This window comes from Oryzias melastigma, linkage group LG14 (assembly GCF_002922805.2).
Source record: "Oryzias melastigma strain HK-1 linkage group LG14, ASM292280v2, whole genome shotgun sequence".
In the NCBI taxonomy this organism is placed as follows: Eukaryota; Metazoa; Chordata; class Actinopteri; order Beloniformes; family Adrianichthyidae; genus Oryzias; species Oryzias melastigma.
The window spans coordinates 11,325,752-11,338,365 of record NC_050525.1 but is presented as its reverse complement, the minus strand read 5'-3'; the positions used below and the strand labels follow the sequence as shown (position 1 = coordinate 11,338,365).

At 37.5% G+C, this 12,614-nt stretch overlaps 1 protein-coding gene across 1 annotated transcript; it reads left to right on the top strand.

The window, feature by feature from the left end:
- The first annotated feature begins 6,737 nt into the window (after positions 1 to 6,737).
- Positions 6,738 to 12,037, top strand: LOC112142717 (N-acetyllactosaminide beta-1,3-N-acetylglucosaminyltransferase 3-like). The gene is made up of 2 exons (XM_036215318.1): positions 6,738 to 6,883; positions 8,524 to 12,037. The coding sequence occupies exons 1-2, from the start codon at positions 6,738 to 6,740 to the stop codon at positions 9,704 to 9,706; spliced, it is 1,329 nt and encodes a 442-aa protein (XP_036071211.1). The 3' UTR covers positions 9,707 to 12,037.
- The last annotated feature ends 577 nt before the right edge of the window (positions 12,038 to 12,614 follow it).

Below are 12,614 nucleotides of genomic sequence, written 5' to 3'. Positions count from 1 at the left end.
CAAAGCGGTCAAGAAAATGGATGGATGGATTTCCAATTTATCTGAAATTCTATTTTATTTACAAACAGCAGGTAGAATAGCCTTTTTAAACATTTTTGGTATTAACTCACAAATACAAACATTGCACAAGTAAAGTAGTTAAAATACTATTTTAACAATATTTGACTGAAACAAAAAGTACTGCTTTTGTGCTATTTCATACCTACATAGGATTGGATATGTCAGAACAAAATACCATTGGTTTTTCTAAGAATTTCACAAACATGAAAATGCTTTTGAGTTATTCATCTTTTGTTACATAATGAGAGTAACTTAATGTAAGTTCATTCTGTGATGGTGCTTTTACTGAATGTAAAATTAAATGTTTTTACTTTTTCGTTAGTTTGCTGATTATAGTAATATAATTTTCTGCATTCGGACATTGTCATTCTTCTGTTTTTCATCCCTAGTAAATAGAGTGGTGATGCGTTGTAATGTTAATTTTAAAACTTGTTTAAATTTTATATTGACATTTGGCAGAACAGAAAGAAAGTCTGGGAATAATCTGACCTTGCTTGCTATTAGTCAACAAACTGAATTTATCATTTACAAAAAGCCCTTTTCTTGTGTTGCAGTTAAAAAAATCAAACATCAAAATACAAAAAGAGAAAGACTAAAACCATTTCCTATACAACAATATCTTATACCAGTAGCAGGTCAGCCACAGAACATAACAACAGCGCCATCACTACCGACCACTACACAGCTGTGAGGCTGCTCTGTTGGACTCCAGCCTCCACAGCAAGTACGAACAATGCGGCAATAAACACCGACCAAGCCGGCAAGCCCTGGTACCAAAGATTCCCATATTTAAACATCGCTTCATAAATGTCTGTGACGCCATTAACATGACCAACAATCCAGCTATGCAGTCATAAATGTGTGCAACAGCTTGCAAATTAGCGTTAGCTTTGTGCTTTTCCCTCTGACATGCTTACGTTCCATCCATAGACATGCACTCATGCCGCTCCAGCTGTCATCTTACCTCCGACAGTTTCAGAACACGGGAATTATTATAATGTTTGATTTTTTTTAACCGCAGCAAGTTAGTGTATTGGCTTGCTTATTTTTTTCTACGGTTCACATTAATTCTAGCCCCCGTTCATGAAGGCTGACGCAGAAAGTAATATACATTATGTGAAGTTTTACTGAAAGTAAGATTCTGCTTGTGAGATGAGATCGTTACTCAAAGCCGATTTTTATTTTGTCAAATCCGAAAGGTACTGTAGTGGTCCTTCCCACAACAGGAGTGCATTATGGGAGTTAGCTTAATTCTGTCAGTGTTGTTGCGCCATGAGTGAGAGGGTTATCGCCAGGCATCACTTCTGCAATGCTTTTCAATTTTAGGTTTTGTAGAATGGAACTAGTTCAGTAAACTGTATTCTTCCAATAAACTTGATCTGTAAAGCTCCCCATTTGTCAGATGCCTGACATTGTTCTATGCGTGTAACCAAATGCTGTGAGATTGTTCTTACAGCATGTAAAACACTTCCAGGTTAGTGCCCCATGATTGCTTTAATTCAAACAGTAGAACCATCTGCGTGCCTCTGCTTTTGCTTTGCGTGTCACCAGTGTCCCCCTGTGACCCCTATGCATCACGATCAGATCAACAATCAGTATAATCCACCTATCTCGATCAGAAGGAAATTTTGATCTCAATGAGTCTGATCAGGTTAGAGTAATCCAAGTGTTTACATGTTGCATTTTTATTCTGATCAGGTGTTTATTTCGATTACTTGTGTCCATGTAGCGGGTGTTTCTATGGTAACCACTCTCACCAATCAGGAGCGAGCTTGTTAGATGTTCTCTCCATCTACTTATCACTTGGAAGGGCAGGAGAATCTGTGAAACCTTTTGACCGTCAGAGGTGGAGACCAGCGGACACAACATAGTTTTACTGAGGCATCTTATTGGTCAGTTTACAACTTGCAGTAAAGAAAAAAATTGTGAACAAGAAATTAGGATTAGCAAGAACGCACACACAAAAAAAGTGGGAGCAGAAATAGTGAATGGTAAATACTGGCAATGATAAAAACATATGAGCAGACAAGGTGGGAACTGAACCTGGAATCCTTTGATCAGGCATCGACCATTCTACCTCTGCACCTTGGCCGCCTCAATGGTTATTATGACAGATATAATGACTGAAAAATAGCTGTTTATTTCTCAATAGAAGTCAGTAGTATAAACCTGCAGAGCCGGAGACCCAACAACGCTCACAGGACCGCATTGTCAGGACCGCATTCTCAGGACCCAGGCTTTTTTAACACAGCGCCCCTAGTGGCTGGAGGACTAACAACGTTCTCAGGACGATTTCAGGACTTGTTTTTTGAGACAGCGCCTCCTTGCTGCTGGGTGCCGTTTATCGTTTTTTTTTTTAAATAAATGTTACTAATGGTGAGAGTTGGGTATGTTTTGGTCACCTTTTTGATAATGACTGAATATTTCCAATGTTTTTCTTACTTTTATCTAACTACTGATAGAGAGTTGATTTTGGTGTTTTCTAAGATCCTGAAACTTGTCAGAAGTTGAGAATATTGGGATCTGAAGACAGAGAGCCTGGAATTACTGTGCAGAATTTCTACTTTGGCGCTTAAAAGGTTCATATAAATTTGTCTTTATATTTTTTCTTATTCTGTAGCACAAATTTAACACATTCTCCATGAGAAACACATGTATTTCATGGTAAAATAAAATGTACAAACATTAAAACATGCCAGAAAATCAAATAAAAACCAAACCCAAAACGGATATCAAACAGTATCTTCTGAGGTTGTAAAATAACTTTTATTAGGAGTTGCATTAAACAGAATAATGTACATTCACGATGCATTACATTAAACTAAAAAAAAGGGTAATACTTGTAACTTCCTAAAACCTGCTTTCTGTACAATAAATCACAGCTGTTAATAAATCAAAAACATTTTTTAAATTAAACATTATAAGGTTGGGAAAAAAAAAAACTTTGAAAGTTGGAGAGTATCTCTTCTTTTTTTTTTCAGTTTTATACCAATCTTCCCGTCAAATTCCTCTACTTTACTAAAAGAAATATTTTCCTCTTAGTAAGTCTTGGATAATGAATTTGAACCTTTAAACCTTTAATGAACTTGTTGGTTAGAAATACTTTGTAGAACAAAATGGGCAGTGGTCATTGCTGCAGCATTCAACCCACTTTCATCTAAAGATTTCCTCTTTTGAATTGTTGTATCCTTCTGGAAATAAAGATAGAACAGTCAAATTTACAATTGCAGACCTACAGTATAAAAGTAATTTACTTCTGAACAATACAGCATAAATACTTAATATTATTATAAGAAGTGATATTTTTGGACAATAGCGATGAATCAAGTTTGTATATTACACTGCAAAATAGCAAAATATATATCAATTCATATGTGGCTTTGCTCTTTGTTTTCCCCTGTTTTGTCATGCATGTAAATCATATTTGGGTTATAATGAGGCAATGTTAATGAATTAAAAAAAAAGTTATAACAAATAAAAAAAGATGAAAAGATGCAAAAATTGTGCGAGCTGTAAAATTCTGCAAGATGTATTGCTAATAAACCATAATTAATTTAGATTTACACAAACAACATTAATTAAGATACAAGCTAAGCTAAGGTTCATATAGACATCAATGTTTATGTTTCTGCAAAAAACTGAAAATTATTGGTTTAGTTTTTATATTTTAAGATTTATCTTATAAATTACCTAGTTGCTTATGTTGTAACAGCGCTTCAATAATGTTTTTACTCTTACTACTCACGTGTCCAATGTGCCTCGTAAAGTATTCAGAAAGTAACAAAACAAACTCCAACCAGTAGGGGGCGCTGTGTTAAAAAAGCCTGGGTCCTGAGAATGCGGTCCTGAAAACGCTGTTGGGTCTCCGGGCCTGCAGGTACACCCTTCTCATAGAAGTCTATGGGATTTTGGCTTCTTGGAGGCCAATGGGTACTTCCTGTTTGGAACATGAGGGGGGAGGGGTCACTCAGTCCAGTACATTCCAGAAGGTAACCACGGAAAGTCGAACATTTACATCACGTGTACTGTCAAAATAAACCATAAATGTTTAGTAAAAGAATGAAAGAAAACTTAGAATTTGTGGTCCTTTAAATAATCACAGGTGCAAATTGGTGTGAATCATTTTGATGTTGTCTTTTTGACTACAGGCTTATCAGTACATTTAGTAGTTATTCATGTTCAGGTCCTAAGGGCTTTCAGTACAACCAGTTGAACTAGTGACCTGCCAAAATCCCTTTTTTTTTTTGAAAGTCTGAGAAGCAACAAGAGGAAAACCAGTCATTCTGGGTTGTTCTTTATTTATCTTTTCCGTGGTATTAATTTCCAAGAATTACTACAGTATTGTTCACAGAACAATTAATTTTAAAAGATAAGACAGCTCCTCATTGTGTGCACACACTAGACAAGTAAAGCCTTGGTCACGTGCTCCAGGACAGGTCCTGCAGGTTTTCAGGTTGTTCTGCCCCGTGGAGGGTTGTGAGGCGGAGCGGCCACCTTGTAAGGGATGTAACTGAAAACATTTCGTCGTGTCTGCCGTAACATTATATTGAAGTGTTTTCAAGGCTAATGTATGAGTTATTACGTACGGGTGATGCACTCCAGTCGTTAGTAAAGTGAGGGTACTGGTTGCTTGTTTACCCCACTACAGAAACGGGGTGGGTACAGGATATGTAAGGACACCAACACAAACTACTCTCTGATTGTCTAATTTTCTTGTTTCTAATACTCAGAATGCACGAAAAGAGTACACACTTATCACTAACAAGCCCCTTTCAAATTCTGCAGGATTCAGGGGACTGAAAAAAAGCATGCCTATGTTCTACGGCTCTACGGCTCACTGAGCGGTCAACAACCTTGACATTTTTTTTTCTACTATTTTTCCCCCCCAGACGACCCATATCAACTCACAAGGACACACACTGGTCTTGGCAACTTCCAATGAAAAAGTGAGTATAAGTGCATTTTGGGCTTCGGCTTTCAAAACGCTCACATTCACATCACAAGTCGAACTAAACCTGAGACTCATCTTCTTCTTGGAGATCGCAACAACCGCACTGTGTCCTGACCTCTGGTCAAACTTTTGCTGACTTGCCTGCGTCAAGAGGGAATCCTCCAAGTTCCCTGGAAGGATTCGTTTGATGAAGCGTATGAGCGCAATAATTCACTTCTCCAGCTCTGCAGCTGAGGCAAAGGACAGAGGCCAGAAAATCAGGGAGCGTCCAGTGGAGGTGGGGTGCAGCGGTTTTATAGCCAGTACAATTGCTTAGCTCCTCATAGAGGTTATAGTTAGAGGACAATACATAAGCCATTAGGGAGCTGACCAACAGCACTGACAGGAGGAGAAATTGGTTGTAGCTGAAGAGGAGTGACATCACCTGGATGGCAAAAATGACCAAAGTGAGACACACACCTGGGTTTGATCAACCTGTCGTCGCCCTACCTCAGAGGAGGGTGTATTGTGATAATTAGCTGAAACACCCTATGATGCTGAGGTACACACCTGATGATGTGTCTCGCTGTAGAAACTGTATGGAAGTCCAAAGAACCAAAACTCTGAATTTGGAGTGGTACAAAATTAGGGATTTTAACATCCTGTCCTATCAAAACAACATATCACTACGGAAGTTTTTAAGTCCATTTTCGGGCGGTACATACGTCCATAGAATATACGTCCATAGAACACTGAACATTAAACCAGTTGGTATTGAGTAGTGATAGTCCAGTGTGAACACCACATGCTAAAAGCCTGTTCAAGAATACGCTAATCGGGGTCTTTTAACGTGCGACCCATTCCTGCTGTGAATGCTGCATAAGGCTTATAGTGTGTTTTTCACAGAAGTTATAGAGGAGTCACAGAAACACAGCAGAAGCGGCTGTCATCCAGACACAGCTCCTGGAGTGAGACTGAAGCTCCCAGTGATGGGGAAATATTTGATTTGCATAATCAAATAAACCAGACATGACGTGATTATTGATGTTTTTATAGAACTATTCACAATAAATAAACCTGATCTCTTGACATAACTCTCCCAACTTCCATACATTGTGTGTGACACATACACAGACACCGCTCCATGTCAGGCTTAAAACATAGGCTGGTAGCTCCTCCCACACGCGGCTGCGACGTCAAGCTCAGGAACACATTTTTTAAGTTAATTGATGCATTTTTAAAGGTTGAAACTTTTGTAGTGTGATGTTCTTTTGACTGTTTCTGTATCAAACTCCATTGTAGTTATTTCTGCTTATGTTAGAGTAATGAGACGAGCTACTCTTTTGAATATACCAAATATAGCTACTTATAATAGTGGATAAAACCCCTTAGAAATGTAACAGTATGTTTGTGAGGATGTATAAGCAAACAGACGTCACTCAAAAACTAAAGCTTGACTTCATGTGAAAAGAATCAGTTTAACAATTGACCTTTCTTTTATTCTGAGTACCTTGTCCTAAACCAAGCTTTGAGGAAGAACAGAATGTTGTTGAACCGGTTAAACAAATGTTTGAACTTACTCTCCTCTCTGACATCTTTCCTAGCTGAGTTTGAGAATTAAATATACTTCACATGTAGCTTAGATAAATTGTTTATATATTTTTTTCTTTATTTCTTAAATAGTAAACCTTTAAATGGTGACTATGTTTTATTATAGTCTTCATTAGTAAAACAATTTGATGTTATTATGTTTAAGTGGCATTGTGCCTCTGCTCGCCTGACAGACTACACCCAGGGAAAAGATTCACCTGAGGGAATATTGAATGTGAACTTTCATTCGATGATCATTTCACTGAAAGAAGGGACACTACTTTGTTTTGTCAACATGCTAAGGTAGGTAAAACTGAACCGATTAGAATGAAAAAGCATAAAAACAGATTGAGGAAGTGTAGATATTTCTTTTTTTTTGTCATCTGTGCACCGTGCAGAGTTGTAACACCAGTAGAGGACCATTGTCTATTCAGTGTTTGAAATGCACGCTCCGAGAACAAACAGCATATGTTTCTTTTGACAAGTTAGACTTCATTGGGTTTGCTTGTAGCAAAGTCTTTTCAGCAGCAAAAGATGTTTGTAAATATCTTATCATTTGAAATGTTTTTCAAAATGTAGACACACTCGATTTCCAGGTGACACACTTGATAGCTACTGAAATACAAACCTCCAATACCTGCAGCCCTCAAGTCTACATTAAGAGATTCGAAGTGAAACTATAACATCTGTCTCCTATTGTTGACAGATACGGTGAAGGAATTTACATTTTTGCTCCAAGAATGGAGCCGACCTAAATAAAGTGTCATCAAGATAGCTTAGAGCTTATACAGCTGAGCTGGCAGCATCTCTCCCAACCTGCACATTTATATTGACAAAGATTGGACACTGGTAGATGAAATGAAGCCTACCGGAGAGAGCCTGTTCTGTCAGAATGCTGGTGCCAATTTGGCATTTATCCAACATTCAAAGGTGCAATGAAAAATACATTCCTTATATTCCTTACCTTAATTTTCAGTGCAAGTTTACTTTTAACTTTGTTAGTTCTCTATTTGTAGACATAATTCCCTTTTTGTCCTTTTCATTGTTTTTCCTTTTTTACTAAAATAATTTAAAGAAAAGAAAAAGTCAATGTTTTGGGGGAAAAAGAAAAAGTCAATGTTTTGGGGGATTCAAACTCAGTCACAGAGACACAGTGGAAGCGGCTGTCTTATAGAGACACCCACAGAGTGAGATAGAAGAAAGTATTTGAGGGATTTCATTTTTTGTAGAATTTTGTCAAACTCCTCACTATAAATAAATCTAATCTATGTGTCCTCCATCCATTAAAAGTGTGGGGGTGCTCACGCGCTGTCTGCATAGGTGCGCATTCGAGGGTCTGCTTCCCATGAGGGGTCAATGCAAATGAGCGTAGAGCCAAATTTTGGACTTCTACTCAAGTATTCATTGACTTTTCATTGTGGGTGGCCGCTGGAATACGCGCCGACGCAGCCGGTGTGCGCACCTTAAAATGTAATTTTTTTTATTTAAAATGTAAAAATTTTCAATTTTTTTTCTCTCATAGTTGAGGTATAGTATCTATGATGACAATTTCAGGCCTCTCTCGTCTGTTTAAGCGAGAGAACTTGCACAAATGGTGGCTGACTAGATACTTTTTTGCCCCACTTTATTGAAATGAAATTAAATAGAAATAGCAATTTAATTTCAAGAGTTTCCTAAGTATAACTGTTGCATGTGGTGTCCCACAGGGGTCAGCTATTGGATTGGAACATTGTCTTTATTTGATCTCTTAATGATATCTGAGATTTATTTTTAAAAAGTGCAGTCTTCTTTTTTGCTTATTATATAATTGTCTTCATCTCATTTTGATCAATTATTTCAAAGTATAAGACAAAAAATTGAATTTAATATTTTATTGTGCTGCAAAGACTTTTGATATCAATCATGTAAATTCAAACATTAATATATTATTCTTTTTTTTCTAGCTGCAGATTTTTCGTCAAAGGAAACAGCGTGAAGAGAATGTCCTTGGTGACTGTTTCTTTTGTTACTATTAGTGTCTCAGTAGTCATTTCTTTTGTGTTTTTTCTAAATTATAACAATTGCTCATTTGCAATCCTTCATCCTAAAATGATTAATCAAATTAATGGAATTGAATGGAAGCCAAAGGGTGACAACAAAAACTTGACATATACATACTCGTGGCCAAAATGTAAGCAAAACCATTCTGCTGCCAATGTCGCCGGCTTCAACTCTTTACCCGGTCACATTAAAGACTTTCTGTACTATCGCCACTGCCGGCATTTCCCCATGCTGCTGGACCTCCCAGACAAATGTGGAGGACCTGAGGGTTCTGCAGATGTCTTCCTGCTCCTGGTCATCAAGAGCTCGCCAAAGAACTACAACCGCAGAGAGGTGTTACGTAACACCTGGGCCAAGGAGAGACTTCAGAACGGAGTGTGGATCCGGAGGCTCTTCATCTTGGGAACTCAGAACTCTGGCTTTGAGAAAACAACACTAAACAACCTTCTGGAAATTGAGCACCGAAAGTACAAGGACATTCTCCAGTGGGACTTTCATGACACCTTCTACAACCTCACCTTGAAGCAGATTCTCTTCCTGGAATGGATGGAGACAAACTGTCCTCATGTTCGCTTCATGCTCAACGGAGATGATGATGTCTTTGCTAACACCGACAACATGGTGGAGTACCTCAAAAACCTTGAGGACAACGATGGGAGCAAGCATCTCTTTGCTGGTCATCTGGTTAAGAATGTGGGACCAATTCGTTATCCTGACAGTAAATATTACATTCCAGTGCAGGTTTACAAATCAGAGTCATACCCTCTTTACTGCAGTGGAGGAGGCTTTATTTTGTCAGGATATACAGCTAGAACCATATACAACATGTCACACTCTATCATTCTTCTCCCCATTGATGATGTGTACATGGCAATGTGCCTGGAAAAGGCAGGACTTCATCCAGAATCCCACAGTGGAATAAAAGCTCTTGGGCTGCAGATTCCAGACAAAAGCGCAGACCCATACGATCCATGTTTTTACAGAGAGATTCTCCTTGTTCACAGGTTCCTCTCAGTTCATATGCTTGTTATGTGGCATCATTTACACAATCCTCAACTCAACTGTTCACTCAGTACTAAAATGTAACTAAGGTCAAAATTGGACCTCTTTCATTTGTTGAGGTGTATAGCGCTTTTCTACCTTGTTATGGTCCGAAGCACCTCACAGTTATGGTCCCGTTCACTGATGCACACATTTACACACTGATGCTGGGTCTTCTACAACCCATGGGATCAGCCTTTAACCAGAGCAAGGTGGAGTTCAGTGTCATCTCCAAGGATATTGAATTTGCGATCCTCCAATCAGAGGCTGACCGCTCAACCTCCATACTTTATTCAACCATTATAATAGTTTTCAAATAGATGTACCCCAAGTGAAACCAAATTTCTATTGGGTTGGCTGAATCCTATTTAAGTTACTGTTTTACTCTTTTACATTTTTTAACAAAAAAGCAAGCTGCCAAATTTCCATAGTTCCTCCTGACAATGAGTTTAACTTCTTTCTCCTAAATCTATCCCATCAAAAGCACAAGTCTCAACCTCCAGGCCTTGAGGGCCAATGTTCGACATGTTTACTAACCATTAAAACTACTTATTGGCTAAACATACCTGATCCAGGTAAGTAGCAGCAGATGAGGCAGGATTTCTTAAAAACCAGAAGGATGCAAGCTCTCACAGTTTGGAGTCTGCTTGATACCTCTGGTTTATATAGTTTATTGTACTTAAAGCTAGAAATAAATCTATGATATTAAAAATCGATTTTCTTAGTAATGTTTCAATGTTCTTAACCTATTCCTTGAAGTTGAGTCATAAACTTAAAATCTTAAGAAGATTTTAAGTCCAGTTGCTGACTCAACTTCAAAACAATGCCACCTGGATGAATAAGAACTCTCACTGAAATTTTAGTAATTTTAGTTATTCCTATAAAAATAAATTTCTCTACATTTTGAGGTATTTTTCTTTTCAATTCTTAACTTCAATGCAGTAATGAAACTTACGAAATACAAAGATAGTTTTGTTTATCTTTTCAGCCACTCCCTATTGGTGATAGATTTATATCATAGATTTGGCTTCTGTTTTAAGGCCTTTTCTGACCCAACCCAACACATTTATGCAGACTTGATGCCAGCACATGGAAACTTTGGAGAGGTTAAAGCCAACCCAACCCTGCTTAACTTTGGAGATCAAACAAGAAGAGGTGTGTCCACGGTGGCAAAAACAATTGCTTTATTGACTTCTTCTCTTCTGGAGATCAGGTTCTGTCTTTAGTGTCGATTACACAACACCGACCCAAAAAGAACAACAAAACATAGAGACACGTGTAGAATCGGTCATGTAGCGTCATAGATGGCTAAAAAAAAAAAAAAAGATCTTTGCAACAACACAGACCTGTACTGTTTTTGGTTGAACAATAAAAAAATATATAAAAACTGTGTTTTGTAATTCAAGCTACTTTCACATAAAGTCTCAAATCATCTGGAAAAATCGTGAAGTTCCAAATACTGTTCACTAGGGGGAGCTATTTCCTTACCAAGCAAGGAAAAATGTGTTAAGTAGAAACTAGGCTAGCAAGCTAATCTTTTTTTATTTTTTATTTTTTAGAAAACAGTAAATAATGCTCCTACCATTCAATAAATCAAATTTAGCTTAATAAACATTTTGAAACAGTTTCGTGATTCTTCCTTCATTTACTGCCATCAGATTTTGGGTTTGTTTTTTTTTTTTTTCCAATTAATATTACTCATGTTTTGACTACACCACCTTATGTATAGTGAGGTGTGGTTTCAACTGGTCTGAAGCTGGGTTAACGTAACAATGCATTATGACAATAACAAAGTATAAAAGAATAACCTAGTAAAAAGCCTTCATGTAACATAGTATAAAAGTATAAAAAAAAACACTTATATTAACCCCTATTAGTATGATTATGATGTAACAAAAACTAACAGTCAGGTGATCATCTTGCTCTTTCATGAACATTTTTACAGACATGGGATTGAAATAGTGTCATTAAATTGCTGGTGTTACCTTTCAGCAATTCAAGTTAAGCTGAAGTGTCAAATATTTTTAATCATTTTAGACTCTTTGGAGCTGTCAATTACAAATTTTGTTTCCTGTGAGTCTGATGTAGAACGGGTTTTCCTTATTTTTCTTCCTCATTACTATACAGAAGTTGTCGTAGTCGTCTCATGTAGTACATAGGAGTGTAGTGCTTCTGATGGAAATACCGTCTGTAAAACAAACAAGTCTGTTATGTAACATGCGTTTTTGTTTTCCTGGATTGTACAATATTTCATATTTTGTATATTAATATTCTGTGTGTGTGCAAGTGAAAAATTGACATGAGTGAATTGCTCAATGTGTTTGACTGATATTCAAAGGGTTTGTGACACCCCCACACATTCTCTACTCTCCTCAGTCATTCTGTGACTCCTCAAAATCCTTTAAGTTAAAACTCGGTTGCCATCTCCACCTGTGCACCAATGCTGTGGGGAAATGCTCCTTCATTCTCTTACAGCCTTTCTTACTTCAACCTTACTGATTTATTTATTCATTTATTTTATTAGAGCTCTACTCATTATTTTCCTTGGTTCTTCAGTAGTAGACTTCAGTGTTGGAATTGATAACTTCTCACCTGTTAGTACTTCTGTCTGTAGTCACTCCCTTCTTCCCTTTACCCTTCCTCAGTCTCTCTAACTTGTTCAACTGCTGCTCCTCTTCAGTAGAGTCCAACATTTCATGGAAGTCAGAGTATGCCACTTTTCAGCTTGATTTTCAACTCCTACTTTTTACTCCTCAGTTGTGTCTATTCACAGGTAAGGAGTTTCCAAAAATTTTATTTTGGACTCATTTCCAACCAGTTTTTCAGCGGAAATGGCCTATTACTCAACCTAGGTATTTGACTGGGTTGCTGAAACAGGATCTTTCTGAGGTTAGACCAAAGGCTCACCTGTCAATCAAAGCCCACACCTTCACTTATGTCCAACTTTGATCAT